The 17,550-nt window shown below is 50.1% G+C and overlaps 1 protein-coding gene and 1 pseudogene across 2 annotated transcripts; both read right to left on the bottom strand.

The window, feature by feature from the left end:
- Positions 1-7,497: 7,497 nt before the first annotated feature.
- On the bottom strand, positions 7,498-17,544 carry POP7 (POP7 ribonuclease P/MRP subunit). Of its 2 annotated transcripts, none has more exons than XM_024745479.1 (2): positions 17,343-17,544; positions 7,498-8,384 (listed from the first exon to the last, which is right to left on the bottom strand). In XM_024745479.1, the coding sequence occupies exon 2, from the start codon at positions 8,372-8,374 to the stop codon at positions 7,952-7,954; it is 423 nt and encodes a 140-aa protein (XP_024601247.1). In that variant the 5' UTR covers positions 8,375-8,384; positions 17,343-17,544; the 3' UTR covers positions 7,498-7,951. The 2 variants fall into 2 exon arrangements, with proteins under 2 accessions (XP_024601247.1, XP_024601246.1); XM_024745478.1 differs by lacking the exon at positions 17,343-17,544 and adding an exon at positions 8,622-8,807 and having other exon boundaries at positions 7,705-8,384.
- Positions 12,314-17,349, bottom strand: LOC112399980 (40S ribosomal protein SA pseudogene; annotated as a pseudogene).
- Positions 17,545-17,550: the final 6 nt, after the last annotated feature.

The following is a 17,550-nucleotide window of genomic DNA, read 5'->3' as shown; positions in this document are numbered from 1 at the left end:
TGTTTGGAAAGAGTGGGAATTATTCATTCATTCATTCAAGAAATATACATATAAGAGTACCTACTCTTGGCCAGGGACCTGGGGATAGAGCAGTGAATGAAACAGACAAGAATGCCTGCCCTGGTGGAGCTGACATTCTAGTGGAGAGATGGATGATGAACACAGAGAATGAATAAAAGAGGAGCTCCAATGGCTAAAAGAACTAAAAAGGCCCAGGAGTGTCGGAGGAGGTGGCAATTTTCGATGAAGCAGGCAGGGATGCCTGCTGAGAGGTGACAGAGGTGAGGGAGGGAGATAAGGGGTGGGGGGAGGAGCCTGATCAAAGAGGGGTTCAGGAAGATGAATGCAAGGGGTGGGGAGGCAGAGGCTTGTGGGAACTAACGAGGGCCCGAGTCGCTCCCCTGCCCTCCGCTCACTGCGAGCCTGCTCTCGGGGTCCTCCCCGAACCTGGTGGGCGGCCGCTGTGGCTCTGCACACCTCACTACGTCTTCTGGTCCCCGTTTCCTCCTCGGCACCCAGGCAGCCTCCCAGCCCCACTTGGCCCTCAGAGCCCAGCTCTGGGACAAGATCCCAGCTGTGGGACAAGCACACGCACACTCACGTCCACACACGTCCGCACATGCGTTCTGTCCCGACCCACCACACACACCCCAGCCTCTGCTCTCTGGGTCCCCTGACTCCTGCGTCACTGCCCTGACCTGACCATGGAGAGGGGCCGGGGACAGATGGTGGGGGGAGTAGACACAGCCGGAGGAGAGGAGGAGCCGTTCGGGCTGTGGGACCTGCTTCTGCCCTCACACCGGCTTGTCAGAGGTCCCCAGGCCCCTGCCTTCGAGAAAGGGAGATGGGCCCTGAGCACCAGCCCCTAGCTGCTGGGGCCTGCTGGACAGGGGTGACGCTGGCTCATCCGCTGGGGCTTTGGGAGAGAGAACTGCGATTGCAGCCTGGGAGAGAGGGCAGAGTAGAGGATCTCAGCTCACCCTGCACCCAATCCCTAAGCTGTAGTAATCCTACCAAGAGGGCAGAGGCTGGTTTAGGAGCCAACTTCAACCCAGGTGCTGTGGATACTGCCCAGTAGGGTCCATCCATCCAGCCTTGACAGCAGGGGCCCCTGAGGAGCAGGAAGCTACCCAGGGCTCTCCCTCCGATGCCCACCACCCCCCTGCCAGTGCCCCCTCCATCTGCCTGTTTGTATTTCTCTGGCACGGGGCTGGACCATTGCCAGGACCACCACGGAGGGTCTCCGCACCATCCCGTCCAGTTATCCCCAGCCCTGCCACTAGAGTAACGTTCCCACTGAATAGCTCATTCGTGGCATTCCCCAGAGCAGGAGCCTGCAGTGGCTCCCGGTTGCCTCTGAACTAAGACCCTCTGTGCTCTGCCATCCACCTACCTTTCCAGCCTGTTCTCCCGCTTTGCTCCCCACTCTCCTGCATCACATGAGCTCAGTGAGACGGTTTGCTGCTTCCTGCCCTTCGCTCGCTCGTGCCTTCCACCTGGATCACCCTCCCCCTCCCACTATGGCTCTCAAAAGCCCAAACCCAAGCATTACCTCCTCCATGAAGCCTTCCCTGATACCCCAGCAGGAAGCTGTCTCCCTGCTCTGGGCTGCCATCCTTTATGGACACGTCTTAGGCCTCTCCTGACCGGGCCACCATATACAGCTGTCACGGTTGAGCACTGCACAACTCCAGGGGGCGCCATTCATATCGACCCTGATGAGAATGGTACTCTCTGGAGTCATGCAGCACAGGTGCTCTGTTAACCGGAGGAGAGAGCAAAGGACAGTGTAGGCAGGTCTTGTTCACCTGGGTGGCACTGGGCACCCAGCATGTTGCCTGTTTATGGGCTTCCCTCAAGTGTGGTTTGCATTGAGTGGTCCCTCCACTCCAGACACCTCAGCCAGAGAATGGGAGACCTAGAGGGAGGAAGTGAGCTACTCATCTTCTGAATGCTTGCTGGAGCCATGCCTGGACAACCTAGCTCTGGGTTCGTGGGGGCCTGAGAGGCCTCCATCTACTTCCTGAGCAGGCAGCCCCCCGAGGCGGGGTCTGAACCAGAGGATGGCGGGGGTGGAGGCAGGCTCTGTTCCATGGAGTCTTCCTGGCAGCCAATTCAGACTGAAAATCCAAGAAGCAAATTTACAGCCCCCTGAGCTGTCGCAGACCCCCAGGCAGCACGAAGTCCCAGCTGCCTGGAGTCGTGCTGGGGATGAGGGGGGCCTCTGGACTTCTCCTCCCTCCTCCTTTCCAAGCAGTGGCTTCTCAGCTGGGCTCGGGAGTTCAGCCAGCAGCCCAAAAGACCTTCTGTGCTGGGAAGTGAGGTGGCCGGGACCTTGGAGGGTGCGGTGGGGGAGGGCTTCCTGGCGCTTGGGGAACTGGGAAGGGAGTGAGGACTTGGAGAAGGGATTCCTGCCAGACAGCAGAAGGAAGTCCTGTGCGAAGGTCACTTTGGAGAAACTGAGGGAAGTTCTGCTTACTTGGCCACAAAGTAGCCAGTAGAACCAGACATCTGGGTTTCTGTTTTCAGCGAGCAGCTCTGTGGCTTCAGCAGGCTAACGGGGCTTGTCTGGCAAACAAGGGAGCCCAGATTGGAGGCCTGAGCTGTGCCACTAGCACCTGACGTGGACAAGTGACTTTAGGTCTGAGCCTGGGGATGGTAAAAAACTATAGCAATCACTTGCCAGGGCTGTCGTGTGATTATGTAATGCCCGGCACGGGGTAATCAATAAATGCTAGCAATTATCACGGCGCGCTCTGCTTTACTGTGGCTGCTACTTGTCCTGGCTTTGGAGGCCTGGAGACCAAATCTCCAGCACGTTCGTCAGCCCTCCTCCGGCGTCCTCCACTGTTCCCTCTGGGGAGCTGGGCATGGGTTCATGACACCTTATCTCCGGTGTTGTACCTTTACCAAACAACTCACTGGTAAAGGTCATGGGGATAGTGGGGTGCAGATGGAGGTACCGCCGGGTGTGCACATCCACTGCTCTTTGCAGAAACTTGCCACTGAACAAAACTGAGTGAAATGGCATCACTGTGGGAGCTGGGGGGTGGCGGGGGTGAAGACACAGATATCAAGACAAGTCTCACACTTAGTTTATTCAAAGCCTGGGGCCAAACAGGGGTTTCTTGTCCCATTAACATGGGTCTCCTCCCAAGGGAGGCCCGGAGAAGTCCCAAGGACCTTGGACTGAATGAGGCCTGAAGCATTACCAGGCCAGCTTCCTCGGTTACTTGTCTCTTGCCTCTCCTCCAGTGCTTGTGTCCTTGAAGGAGGGCGCCCAAAGCACCAAGACCTCCACCTTGGGATCCAGAAACACTTCCCCAGATTAGATTTCTATGAAGTGTCAACCCCATCTTAGGATCTCTTGCTCACAAGTATGGCTGAATATTCCCAAGCTCCTTCCCATGGTACCCATCCTTTATCAGAAGACAGAGCTGTTAAGTTGGTCAGAGTAGCTTTCCTGTCCATGCAAAAATAAAACTAGAAAATCCTAACTTAAAACACTACTGGCAATATCAACGAGAGTAATGTTTTTCTCCCATGTAAGATCTTTGCAGGGGCGCAGTCGTGAACACAAAAGTTTCATTTTGTTAACATGGGGCTTAAGGATTTTGCATGAACTCTATTTTTTAAAATTTTATTTATTTTATTTTTGGCTGCGTTGGGTCTTCGTTGCTGCGCGCAGGCTTTTCTTTGGTTGCGGCGAGTGGGGGCTACTCTTCGTTGCTGCGCGCGGGCTTCTCATTGCGGTGGCTTCTCTTGTTGAGGAGTATGGGCTCCAAGCACGCGGGCTTCAGTAGCCGTGGCACGCGGGGTCAGTAGTTTCAGTAGCTGTGGCACGCGGGGTCAGTAGTTGTGGCTTGTGGGCTCTAGAGCGCAGGCTCAGTAGTTGTGGCACACGGGCTTAGCTGCTCTGCGGCATGTGGGATCTTCCCAGACCAGGTCTCAAACCCAAGTCCCCTGCATTGGCAGGTGGGTTCTTAACCACTGCGCCACCAGGGAAGCCCTGCATGAACTCTTTAGGCTCTTCCTACTTGGAGGAACATAGGCCAAGATCTACTCAAGGTAGTTTATACAAGCCTTAGACATACTCTTAAACCTCCAAGTTTAGCAAATATTTTCCCAAATTGTTCATGGTTCACTGATAGCCAATGAGTTACGAGAGCCTATTGCTTGACAGAGGCATCCTCCGATCTGTATATAAGCAAGACCTTCTGTTCATGTCTTATTTCATCAACCAGCAAGTAATTTTAGGACTTTCAGGAAAGTATATTTTTCTTGCAGCAAACAAGATTCATAGACTCTGAGCTGGAAGGGACCTAGGACATCCCATGAAGGTGAACTTCCACCCTCTGCTTGCACACTTCCAGTGAAAGATATTTGGTGTTTCTAAGGGAGCAGAGACTTGTTATAGGGTAGCCAATCACAAGCTGTCCTCCTGTGCGTGCATGCATCCAGCCATTCATCTGTCAGATATTTATTAGTTACTGGCCTGCACAATGGAATCGCTGCTTCTCCTTGAAGTCGTCTCAGCAGTTTGACAAGGAACTCCCCTGATCACCCCACCTAGGGAACAGACCAAAGGAACAGGCTTTGTAAAAAAAGAAAATAACGTTTTCCTGTTACAAAAACAATACAGGATCATTGACCAGCTAGAAAATATGGCTAAACCAAAACACATCAATTAAAAAGCACCCATAATGTCATTAGGAAGATGGAGTCATAAGTGGTCATTTTCACAGACTTCTCTCTTGGTGGGATAACATTTGCCTCACCCCCAAATCTGTGTAGCGGGATATCTCTTCCCTAAGGAACTACATTTGACACATGCCTCTAGTCCAACTTCCCTATAGGCTCCAGGGTTTGTTCCCCCAACTCCTGACCAAGCACTGGGAACTCACCTAGAAGGATCGTCCGCCCATCCAAACCAGTTCATGTGCTCTGAGGGCCTCCCTTCTTCCCTGCCACGCGTGCCACAAAAGTAAAAGCCGACAGGACTAATAACCCAGCCCTGTAAACCAAACACACACAAATCACCTTCCTTCCCCCTCTCCCCATCCCCATGAAGAGGCTCAAACCATTCCTTAGCAAAATGGCTCAAGCTAACAATAGTAGCCCTTACTATTTTTTGAGCCCTTACTAATGCTAGGACAGCTCCAAGCACCACGTAAGTGATTTGTCTTTTTAAATCTATCTGTCCTTTTTCCTATTAGTTTTTAGAGAACCAGGAGTTTATACCTCTCCAGGCAGACCTGGCGCCTAACACAGATTCCATACAACCAGTGGATGCTCAATAATACTACGGATGATGAGAAAAGGTCTACACTCACCTCCAAGACAAGCATTTCCAATCTGGCCTCTGGGGATCTGTTTTTGAAGTAAGGAGGCCATTTCGCACTCTCTGTGGGCTCCATAGTGGTTGAGCAAAAGGGAGGGAAACTGCACCTGGACACGCCTTCTACCCCCATCACCTCCCAAGCTGTGACGGAACACACTTCAGAAAACAAAAGAGGGAGGGAAGCAGAGGCCAGCACTGGCCTCCCTGCAGAAGGAATGCAGAGCTCCGGGCCCGGTCCACCACGCATGGACTCCAACAGATGCGGGAGCTTTCCCCACGCCCCCTACCTGCCCTCACACCCCTTCTTCCTTCGGTGGCAATGACTAGGGGCTGTTTCCGCAGACCTGCCACTGAGGGAAGCCCCACTGGCAAGCAGTGAGAGAACTCGGAGTAGAAACAACAAACAAATAAGCTGGGAGACGTAGCTGCCAAAACAAACCAAATGCAGAAGGGCTGCTGCCACCACCTCTGCTGGGCCCAGGCCAGGAGCAGAGAGCGGAGCACATACGTGCAGGGACACACATAGTTCCCTCCAGCTCCCTGCCGGCTCCCCACTCCGTTACTGGGGGCTCCTGGACAAGGGAGTCTTGCAGTCAAGGCTGATAGGGAGGGACTTCGCTGGTGGCACAGTGGTTAAGAATCCGGCTGCCAATGCAGGGGACACGGGTTCGAGCCCTGGTACGGGAAGATCCCACATGCCGCAGAGCCCGTGCACCACAACTACTGAGCCTGTGCTCTAGAGCCAGCAACCCACAACTACTGAGCCCGCGAGCCACAACTACTGAAGCCCGCGCACCCAGAGCCCATGCTCCGCAACAAGAGAAGCCACAGCAATGAGAAGCCCGCGCACCGCAACGAAGAGTAGCCCCCACTCGCCGCAACTAGAGAAAGCCTGCGCAGCTACTTTCTAGCTGCCCGAGTGACCCTCCAGTCCCAGAACACACCCTGCTTGTTCATGAATCCCCTTTATGCATACTGATCCCTCTGTCTGATATGCCCTCTCCCCTCTCTTCTGCCTGGCAAGCTCCTTTTCATCCTTCAAAACCCAGGTCAAAAGGTGGAACCATCTGAGACCTCACCAGGAAGTTAGCCATTTCCTTCTCCACACTTCTGTATCGTGGCTATTCTTACTTCTTACATAACACATCTTACTCATTTCACAAAAAATTGGTATATCCACCTTCCCAACTAAGTGGTGAACTCCTTGAAGGCAGGGGCCATTTCATACCCATCTTTGTATCCCCAGGGCCCAGCCCAGGCCTTGGCTTACAGTAGGCACTCAGCATGTATTTAGTTGTTAGAATGAAGCGCTAGTCCTTCTGTAAGGAGTTCACTTTCCTGAGTGGCTGGCAGTCACTTCCGCAGCATGAATCCCTCGTCAACAGGAATACTCAAGCCAGAAGGAGAGGTTTTGTTAAACGAGAAGGCTAATTTTCAGAACCCCAAAGCAAACTGCCTTCAAGCAAACTAGAACCAAATTCTGTTACTAACCTTTAGATCAAAGGCTTTCAAACTCCTGTGACCTCGCCCAACAGTAAAATTGATGCCCAACAGTAAAACTGATGTCATAACTAGCACATATGTGTCTATATACACATCTATAACTGAAAGTGTCAACAAAATATTATCATTGAAGTTGTACTTTTCTTTTACTTGCTTTTTAAAAGACTTTGACCCAGTAAATTGATTTCAAGACCCACATATGGGTCACCAGCCACTTTGATAAAAATTGCTTTAGGTTGACTTGTTTGATAAACATGAAAAATCAGATCCTCCTACAAATATCCCAACAAAAAAGTACTTACGACCTGTGTGCCCAGTAATTCAAAGGGAAGGCAATCCTTTCCTGCTTAGAACAGCCCAGCCACGAGGGTCTGAAGGGCTCTGGACCATAGTTGTTTAGAACAATTTGGACCCCACAGGACCAGGAATCAAATGAAGCAGTGTCTCAGTCCCTACCACAGGCTGACACAAAGGAGGCCCCCATCTTTGTGTGCCCTCTTCACCCTTAAACCCTCACCCTTCCTGCGCCTGGGAACGGCCAGCAGAGACCCTGATGCTTTCCTAGCATACAACTACACCCCGGCTGCACTCCAGCGGGTGAGAGTATATACTTTATCTGCCCTGCCTTCTTCTGTGAGGATGAAATATTTTAAAGCAAACATTGTAACTGTCAGGCTTCTGCACCGTGCTGAAGTCTGTTTCAGGTTGCAGTGTCCGTAGTACAATTTATGCTTTCTGTGACGGCAGGAAACACTGGGGTGCCCCTACTGTACCTAAATCCTTGTAAAGTTCTTTCCTACTCTCCTTTCCAGAATTAAACAGGGGAGAGGCAGTGCAGCGGGGTGGCCGGGCACCAACACAACTTGATACTTTTTATTGTATACGACAATGGTTACAGACCACAAAGATTCAGGAGGCCCCACTGCTTGGGCCCAACAAAAGACAGTACTTGCCCTCTCAATTCAGAGTCCTCTGGGCTGCGAGGGGACAGGCTTTTTCCTACATGGCTCTGGAAGAAGGTCCAGGACAGTACTCAGTACAAGAAGAGCCACATCTGAGCCTAGCTGTACGGGGGTGGGTGGATAAGGTGGGCCAGCCTCATCTCAATCACTTGGGTGTGACCCTGAAGACACGGATGTGGATGGCCGAGTTGTTGCGGATCCGGGTCAGCGGCTCTCGCGTATCAATCTCTGGTTCCAGTTCATCGACAAGCTCCACGGTGGAGGTATTGGCAGCCACCTGCAAGGACCCGAAGCTGCCAGCCTGCAGCTGTAGGGCAATGTTGATGGCGCGGTTGATGGCCAGGCCCAAGCCGTGGATGTAGATCTCACTGCATGCGTTCTGACCCCGAGCCCCTCCATCCAGCAGTTTCTGGCAGCGGGCCAGCTGGGCCTTGAAGTCAGTCTTCATGTTGACATAAATGTCATTGGGCCTCCGGGGCAGGCGGTGGGGGAGCCGCTTCCGCAGGGTGTACTCCACCGGGTCCAGCTCAGCCTCGACGGCTCCGCGGGGCTCTCGGTTTTCGGCCATGCTGTGTGCCCTGGCACGAGGAAGAGACGAGATCAGCCAGGGGTGACAAGCGACCAACGCTTCCTTTCCCACCCCGTTTCCTGCCCAAAGGGTGAAGCCGGGAGAAGGCGAACTCGACGCCTCTATTCCCTTCCACTCACCTCAAGCTCCCGCATCTCCCCCACCCCCAGTTCCTACTCATTCATCACATCGCCCCCAACCTCCAGGCCCCTCCACCGCCCCCTTTCCCCAGCTCTTCCGCGCCTACTCTCTCCGGTCCACAGTGCTCTCCACGCGCCGCGGCCCGCTCTCCTGCCAGGGCACTCAAGCGTTGCGCCGACCGGCCGGAATATAGGGCGCTTCTCGCGACCCCCAGGCCCCAAGAAGGAAAGGTGAACACCGCCGGAACGCTGGAGCGCTAGAACCCAGCCGGCTCCTGGCTCCTGAAAAGGGTGCCGAGTGCGCACGCGCGCTCGTCCCCTGCAGCCAAGCCCGCGGGATCCACGAATCGCCTTCCTGGCCTCCGTTCTCCCGCCCCTTTCCTGAGAGCTCGCAAAACCGCGCGATGTGTTTGAGTAACGCGAGGCTTCCGGGGGTGATGGGATCTACCACGTGTACGCCTCCCAGGCGGGGCGCAGAGGCAGGAGGCGTGTACCAAGTCGGAGCTGGGGAGGGTCTGGGAAGGGGAGGTCAGCTTTCCTGGGCCAATCCGAGTCCCCGGTTCGCGGAGGTGTCCCGAAGGGGAGAGGGGAGGAGAGGAGGCTATTGTAGGGGCGTGGAGGATTTGGGGGTAAGGGTCTTCCAAAGATAGCAGGGAGGGCAGCGAGTTCCATAGAACGTGATCGCGAAGGGGTCTGAAGTCAAGTCTGCACTCTCGCGTCCATCGCAGTTCCTCGGGTCAGAGGAGGTGTGGCAGAGTTGGCAAAACTGGCCTCCCGCCCAAGGTTCCTGTTGCCCAAAGACCGAGGGCGGGTAACGAGTGGCGAGGCCCGGCCCTTGGCGGAGGACAGCTCTCCGGGACTCCTCTGCAGTTCACGGGGACCCGTCATTCTTCCCTGCGTCTGGCAGGGCTGACCTCCCAGGCCAGCCCCTGGGGACGCGAGCTATGAGCCGCAGGCCCAGCCTTCACAGCTCCCCTAGGGCCCCTGACCCGCTCGCACCCCTCCACCACCCCCACCCGCCACCAGCTCTTCGGTCACTGCCCGCCCCCTGGGAGTACGGACGTGCGCCCCCTGGCGGGAAAGTGCAGGGCAACACCTGGGGGTTGGTGGCTCCCCAAGACCAGTGGGAAGGGGTTTTCTGCCCAGATTGGTTTAGCTTCTGTAGAGTTCCACTTGAAAATGAGTTAGACCTGCAGTGAGGACCTCAGTTCCCTCATCACTCAAATGGGGATGAGAATTCCTGTCTTGCTACTGAGTTGCAAAACCCAATATAACCTTACAAACTGTAAGCCTACACGTTAGCTTTTTTTTTAATTAAAAAAAATTTATTTATTTGGCCGTGCTGGGTCTTAGTTGTGGCATGTGGGCTTTTAGTTGCAGCATGTGGGATCTAGTTCCCTGACCGGGGATGGAACCCGGGTGCCCTGCATTGGGAGCGAGGAGTCTTAACCACTGGACCACCAGGGACGTCCCTGAGCTGGCATTTTTATGCACACCGCCCCCCCACCCCAGACCTCTCTCTAGTTGCCTGGGGTAGAGTCTGACCCCATTTGACTGGAGATTGGAAAGAGGCCAAGCTCCTGAGAACTTCTCTCCCAGCACCACTTAAATCCTGTGGTTCTTTTAGTTTCAGATTCTTACAAGTTTGGGGGGTTATTTGGGGTTGAAGAGGGAATGCTGGCTACAACCTTACTCCATCTCAGAAGTGACACCTGAACAGAGTTTTGATGGACAAACAGGAATTCTTCAGGGAAGCAAGGAGTATTCTGGAAACACTGAACAGTATTTTTAAAAGAATGGAAGCATAACCTAAGCTTCCACCTCAAGGAACTAGAAAAAGTAAAGCCAAAGGGAGAAGCTGGGAGGAAATAATAAAGAGCAAATATAAATGAAACTGAACACAGAAAAACAATAAAGAAACTCAAACCAGAAGCTGGTTCTTTGAAAAAGTCAGTAAAATTGACCTCTAGCAAGACTGACAAAAAAGAGAGAACAAGAAAAAGAAGACTCAAATTATGATTATCAGAAATGAAAGAGGGGATAGCACTAAAGATCCCATAAACATTGAATTATACTTGGAGAACAACACAAACAACTCTACACACATAAATTTCACAGCTTAGATAAAATGGACCAGCTCCTAGAAAACAAACTACCAAACTAACCCAAGATGAAATAGATCATCTGAATAACTCTGTAACTATTAAGGTAATTAAATTCATAGTTAAAAAAAAAATTTAGAACAAGAAATATCTAGGCCCACATGGTTTTACTGGTGAATTCTACCACACACACAACAAAAGGAAGTAACACAAATTCTACACAATCTCTTCCAGAAAACAGAAGAGGAAGGTACATTTCCTAATTAATTTTATGAGGCCAAAACCAGACAAAGATAATACAAAAGAAGAAAAATCACAGATGGATACCTCTCATGAACAACACAAAAAATCTTCAACAAAATGTTAGCAAACTGAATCCAGCAGTATATAAAAAGAATGATATACCACAACCAAGTAGAGTTTATTCCAAAGATGCAGGACTGGTTCAGTGTAAGAAAACCAATCAGTATTATCTACCATATTAACAAGTTAAAGAAAAAAACACATATGATCATGTCAATTGATACAGAAAAACCACTTAACATAATTTAGTACCCATTTATGATAAGAGCTCTTAGCAAAAAGAGAATGGAAGGAACTTCCTCAACCTGGTAAAGAGCATCTACAAAAAAACTACAGCTTCTCATCATACTTAATGGTGTAAGACTGGACACCTTTCTCTTAAAATCAAGAACAAGGGAAGGATGTCGTCTCTCACCACTCTCATTGTTGGAAGTCCCAGCCAGTGCAATAAGGCAAAGAAAAGATTGTAAAGGAAGAAAAAAAACTGTCTCTATTTGCAGATGACATGATTGTGTATACATAAAAAGTCCCAAGGAATCTAAAAAAATATATAATTAATAAATTAGCTTATTAGCAAGTTTGCAGGATACAAGATTAACATACAAAAATCAATTGTAGGGCTTCCCTGGTGGCGCAGTGGTTAAGAATCCGCCTGCCAATGCAAGGGACACGGGTTCGAGCCCTGGTCCAGAAAGATCCCACACGCCACGGAGCAACTAAGGCTGTGCGCCACAACTATTGAGCCTGTGCTCTAGAGCCCGCAAGCCACAACTACTGAAGCTTGTGTGCCTAGAGCCCGTGCTCCGCAACAGAAGACACCATTGAAAAGCCCGCACACCACAACGAAGAGTAGCCCCCGCGCGCTGCAACTAGAGGAAGCCCGTGCGCAGCAACGAAGACCCAAGGCAGCCAAAAAAAAAAAAAAAAAGTTAAAAAAAATCAATTGTATTTCTATATACTGGCAATAAACAGCTGGAAACCAAAATTTAAAATCATTTACAATCACTCCAGAGAGAGAGGGGAAGGGGGAGGAGGAAAGGAGGGGGAGCGAAAAATATTTAAGTATAAATGTAACGAAACATGTACAAACTCTGCTTAAAACTACAAAATGCTAATCAAAGATCTAAATTAATGGAGAGATATACTGTGTCCACGTATTGGAATATTCAACATAGTATAGATGTCAATTCTCTCCAAATTTAATGCAATTCCTATGAAAATCCCAGCAAGAAGTTTTGTAGATGTAAATAAGTTTATTGTAAAATTTATATGGCAAGGCAAGAGAAGTTAAAGCAATTTTGAAAAACAAAAAGTTGGAATCACACCACCTGATTTTAAGACTTACTGTGTAAACACAATATCAAGACAGTGTGATATCTGCCAAGGGACAGACACAAAAATCAATAAAATGGAATAGAGAACCTAGAAATAGATTCACACAAGTACAGCCAGCTGATTTTTTTTTTTTTTAAGAAACTTTATTTTCCATCAACCTATTTCCATTTCAAGAGTTTGTGGAAGAACTGCTTAAGACCACTCAGTGCTTGTTCCTACCCACTCAGTGGCCTGAGCAGTGGGAGCTACAGACCAGTGTTCAGTGGCAGGTTGAGCACTCCAGCCTCCAGTGGGGAACTGCTGAAGAGGCACGGGGACACCTGCACACCTTCGGACCAGTCCACCACCTGGACTGGTAGCAGTGAACTCAGGAGCTGGAGCAATCCATTCACCCTGAAATTCCTCCTTGGCCACAGCCTTCTCAGCTGCTGCCTGCTCTTCCTTTTCAATCTCTCCAGGATCTCTGTAGAAGCAGAGATCAGGCATGACCTCCCTCCCATGGGTGTTCACGCGAGATGGTGCCATGCATGCGCAGAACTTCCCAGGCAAGCATCCACCACATCAGACCCACTGGGATGGAGTGAGCTCCCTTGTTGTTGCATGGGATGGCAATGTCCACATTATCGCAGAGGAGAGTCTGCGTTACACAGAGCAATGGTAGACAGGTTAACGTAAGAGGCCTCTGGGAGAGGCAGGTGGTCAGCCCTGGGATCAGTAACCACCGGAAGTCTTGGCTCCCGGAAGGCTGCCTGGATCTGGTTAATGAAAGTTCCAGGAGTGAAGCGGCCAGCAATAGGAGTGGCTCCAGTGGCAGCAGCAAACTTTAGCACAGCTCGCTGGCTAGTATTCCTGGAAGATATGACACTGACATCAGCTGGTTTTCAATGGCAACAGTGGCACAAGCTGCCAACAGAAGCTTCTCCCAGGTTCTCTTCAGATTTATTATGTAGATGTCATCACTTTTCCTTTTGTAGGTGTACTGTTCCACTTGGAAGCCAAGGTTGGTGCCACCTAAGTGGGTTCCTGCTGCAAGGAATTTGAGGACATCCTCCTCCTTCATTTGCAGGACATCAAAGGCTCTGGAAATTGTGAAAGTTTCCTTTTAAGTTACGATGGGAGTCCAGAACAACGCCGTATGGACCCCTGTCTGGCTGGCGCAGAAAAGCCAGCCAGCTGATTTTTGGCAAAGGTGCAAAAGCAGCTGAATGGGGAAAGAATGAGTCTTTTCAGCAAGTGGTGCTAAAACAACTGAATAAATAGGCAAAGAACTGAACCTCAGCCCTATGCAAAAAATTAACACAAAATGGATGGTAGATCTAAACATAAAATGGAAAATTATAAAACTTTTAGAAGAAATATAGGAAAAAAAGTCTTCATGACATAGGGTCAGGTAAAGAGTTCTTAGATACAACTCCAAAGGCACGATCCATTAAAGAAAAAAATTGAGGACTTCCCTGATGGCACAGTGGTTGGGAGTCCACCTGCTAGTGCAGAGGACATGGGTTCGAGCCCTGGTCCGGGAGGATCCCACATGCCGTGGAGCAGCTGAGCCCGTGCGCCACGGCTGCTGAGCCTGCTCTCTAGAGCCTGTGAGCCACAGCTGCTGAGCCCACGTGCCACAACTACTGGGGACCGGCGTGCCTGAAGCCCGTGCTCCACAGCATGGGCGGCCACTGCAATGAGAGGCCCGCACACTGCAGCGAGGAGTGGACCCCGTTTGCCACAACTGGAGAAAGCCCATGCACAGCAACGAAGACCCAACGCAGCCACAAATAAATAAATAAATATGTGAAAAGTAATATATGCTTTAAAAATTGATAAATTGTACTTCATCAAAATTAAAAACTTTTACTCTGTGAAAGACCACCCAGCCACGGACTGCGAGAAAATACCTGCAAATCCCATATCCAACAATGGACTTGTATCCAGAATAAAGAACTCTCTAAATTCAAGCGTTAGAAAACAACTCAATTACGGACTTCCCTGGTGGTCCAGAGGCTAAGACTCCGTGCTTCCAATGCAGTGGGCCCGGGTTCCATCCCTGGTCAGGGAACTAGATCCCACACGCTGCAACTAAGAGTTCGCATGCCACAACTGAAAGATCCCGCGTGCCACAACGAAGATCCCGAGTGCTGCAACTAAGACCCGGCGCAGCCGAAAAAAACAAAACCAAACAAACAAAAACAAATAGAAAATGGGCAAAAGTCTTGAACAGAGGGTTCTTTAGCAAAGAGGGTATAAGGATGACAAATAAGCACATAAGATGTTCAACACAGCCATTATGGAAATGCAAATTAAAACCATGATGAGATGCCACTGCCCACCTATTAGAATGTCTAAAATTAAAAATTTGACAATACTAAGTGTTTAGGAGCATGCAGAGAAACTGGATCTCTCATACACTGTTTGTGGAAATCTTCAATGGTCCAGCCACTCTGGAAAATAGTTTGGTAGCTTCTTCTAAAATTAAACGTACACTCACCATATGACCCAGCAAGAGCACACATGGGAATTTACAAACTCGTACACAAATGTCCATAGCAGTTTTTGTAATAGCAGTGTTTGTAAAAGCCCCAGTCAGGAAACAACCCATGTGTCTTTCAATGGGTGACTGGTTAAAGTGCGGTACATCCATGCCATGGGATACCACTCAGCAATAAGTTGGATCAAGGAGACCCATTTGGCTGGGGGAAGACTACATACACCCTAGAAAATACTGTGCTGAGCAGCTCAGAGTTTACTGGGGACGGCAAACAAGATGAGCAAGACTGTGTGGTCACTGCTCAGAGTGGAGCATGGATAGGGTTCAGTGGACCCTCAAGGAGGTACAGCCAATATGACCTTGGGGGGATGCAAGGTGTTCCACAGGACGCGATGGCTAAGGTGAGGCAGTAACATCTAGCAGTTGGGCTCAGATCCTGTGCAGTACCTCCTGTTACCATGGAGAGGTCTGGAAGGTCTGAGCCCTGGGAGATGGGGAAGTAGGAGGGAACCAGCAAAGGATTCAGAAGGAGCAGCTGATGAGGTAGGAGGAAAACCAAGGGATATGGTGATCTGGAGGCCAGGTGAAGAAAGCATTTCTTGGAGGAGGTAGTGACCAGCTGTGTCATATGCTGTTGGGAGGCCACAGGAGATTACAAACCAGTGGATTTCACAATGTGGTGGTTTTGCACTGGTGACTTGACAAGCATTTACACTTGATTGACCAAAGAACTTAGCTCATTAGAAAAAGAAGGCAGAGAGTTTGGCTGTTTACTCTTACTTGAGACTTCCCTTTCATCTCGATAAATCATCTAACCACAACTCTTTGTTTAGTTCAAAAGCTTCCAAATTTAAAATAACACAGACTAAGGCATTTTACAGCATAGTCTTGAATAAACCTGAATAAACAAAAATATCTTAGGTCCAAGTGATTTTCTTCATTCAAATCCTTTTCTTTAATTTTGCACGGGAGATTCACAGTTCTGATTTGTTTCCTTTCTCAGAGAGGGTGCTTATGCAACTCAATTTCCACAGTGTCATCAGCAGCGAACGCATTCTCACTTGACGGCTGGGGGAGATTACTTGGCCAGGATCACAAGCTGGTATACAGGAAACCCAGGGCGATCGATCAGTTACTCCAATCTTCTACCTTGGAGTCCAGCGTGCTCTCCCTGACACAAAGCATCTGGTAGGTAGGTAGGTAGGTACTACTGTCCAATCAAAAACATTTTCACGATAGCATTCGAAGCCCTCAACTTAAGTTTCACTTCACTTCTCATCCAACTGGCAATCCAGGTCCTCTTCTCCCATCAGCCTGGCTTGTCACTATTCTAAAGCTGATGCTCACTTTTCTTAAATCTACCCAAATCCTGCCCTTCCTTCCTGCTCAGCACAGGCCACCACTGTCCCTGACTGCTTCCCCTTCACAGGGGTTTTCCCCCCTCTTTCCCCTGTACCATTTCTCCACTATAATTTACAATCTCACATTTGCTAATTAATCATTAAAACAGGCCAAAAGGCTAAGACCTTATTCAGAGGGTAGGACACATCTAGGAAAGTGGGGTGGGAAAAAACAACAACAAAAGCTTTGGAGTAAGAAAAAATAGCTGTCATAAACTTGAGAACTTTGTTCTAGGAGAAGAACTTGATTGGAGATTGGATTCTGTTGATATATTTTCACACAGTTAACAATGTGAATATTGTGGACCCAGAAGGCCCCACTAGCTAACATTTGTGGAGTGCCTGCCCTATACCAAGCACTGTGTTAAGTGCTTTACCATACACTCCAGAGACTCAGAGATGAGTAAAGTTGCCCAAGGCCACGGTCAGTATGGGATGGAACCAGCACATAAGCCCTCGCTTTAAACAATTGCATTTTCCAGCCTGTGAACAAGCAGCTTCACTGACTACACTGAGGCAGGAATCCTGACTGCAAGAAAGACAAGGGAACTGAAAAAAGCAGACACGAAAACTATAAGTGCATAGAAACCTGGGGTGTGCTCCGTGCAAGAACAAAGGGCCTTCCTGGTAGCTCCGGAGGTCGGCGCTCCGTTTTGGCGAAACACAGAGGACTCAAGTTCCAAGTCTGAATTTACCCTTCCCTGTCCTGAGGATTATATTGTTTTTGGTAACGGCTGTTTTAGGAAGCTGGGAAGTAGAGTATACATTCTGGCGTAACTTCCAAAGAAAACGGTGAAAACACACACAAGACTTTTTCATCCTAAAAAGTTCAGGGAATCGGAAAAGTCATTCTTGAAAACCTCCTTTTTAAACAAAGGCGGTGTCAATCTACTTCTCACATTTGCATAGTAGTTTCTCTCTTTCTGAAGCCTTTCACAGTCACCTATTTTAATTCTTTCAGCACTCCGGAAGGGAGTGGAATGGGGGCCAGGGATGGGGCGGAGCAGAGCATCAATACCTTACTATAAAACAGAAACTGAGGCCCGACAGCGTCAACTCCTTCGCCCCCGAGGTCTAGGGGGCTAGTCGGTGGCGGAGCCAGAAAGAAACTCCAGGTCTCACCAGCCAGTGCTGCCTCGGACTTGTTTCTAAACCATTAGGTTCCTCGTTTATTTCGTATACCCCGGGGATGTCCGACGAACACACCTCTGGGTTGTACGTGGTCTCCTTCAATCCAGGCGGGCTTCCCGGAGGAAGCCGACCGTCCGGGAGGCGGGCGATGCCGCTAGCGGCGGCGTTCGTCGCGATGGTCGCGCATCGCGTGCGGGGGGGTGGGCAGCCGGGGAGCACCCCGGGGACACCCTCACAACCCCCCCGGCCCGCAGCAGGCTGTGTCACGTGAGGCACCGGGCTC

Source organism: Neophocaena asiaeorientalis, unplaced genomic scaffold (genome assembly GCF_003031525.2).
Source record: "Neophocaena asiaeorientalis asiaeorientalis breed wild unplaced genomic scaffold, Neophocaena_asiaeorientalis_V1.1 scaffold461, whole genome shotgun sequence".
NCBI lineage: Eukaryota > Metazoa > Chordata > Mammalia > Artiodactyla > Phocoenidae > Neophocaena > Neophocaena asiaeorientalis.
This window is presented reverse-complemented; position numbering and strand designations above follow the sequence as displayed.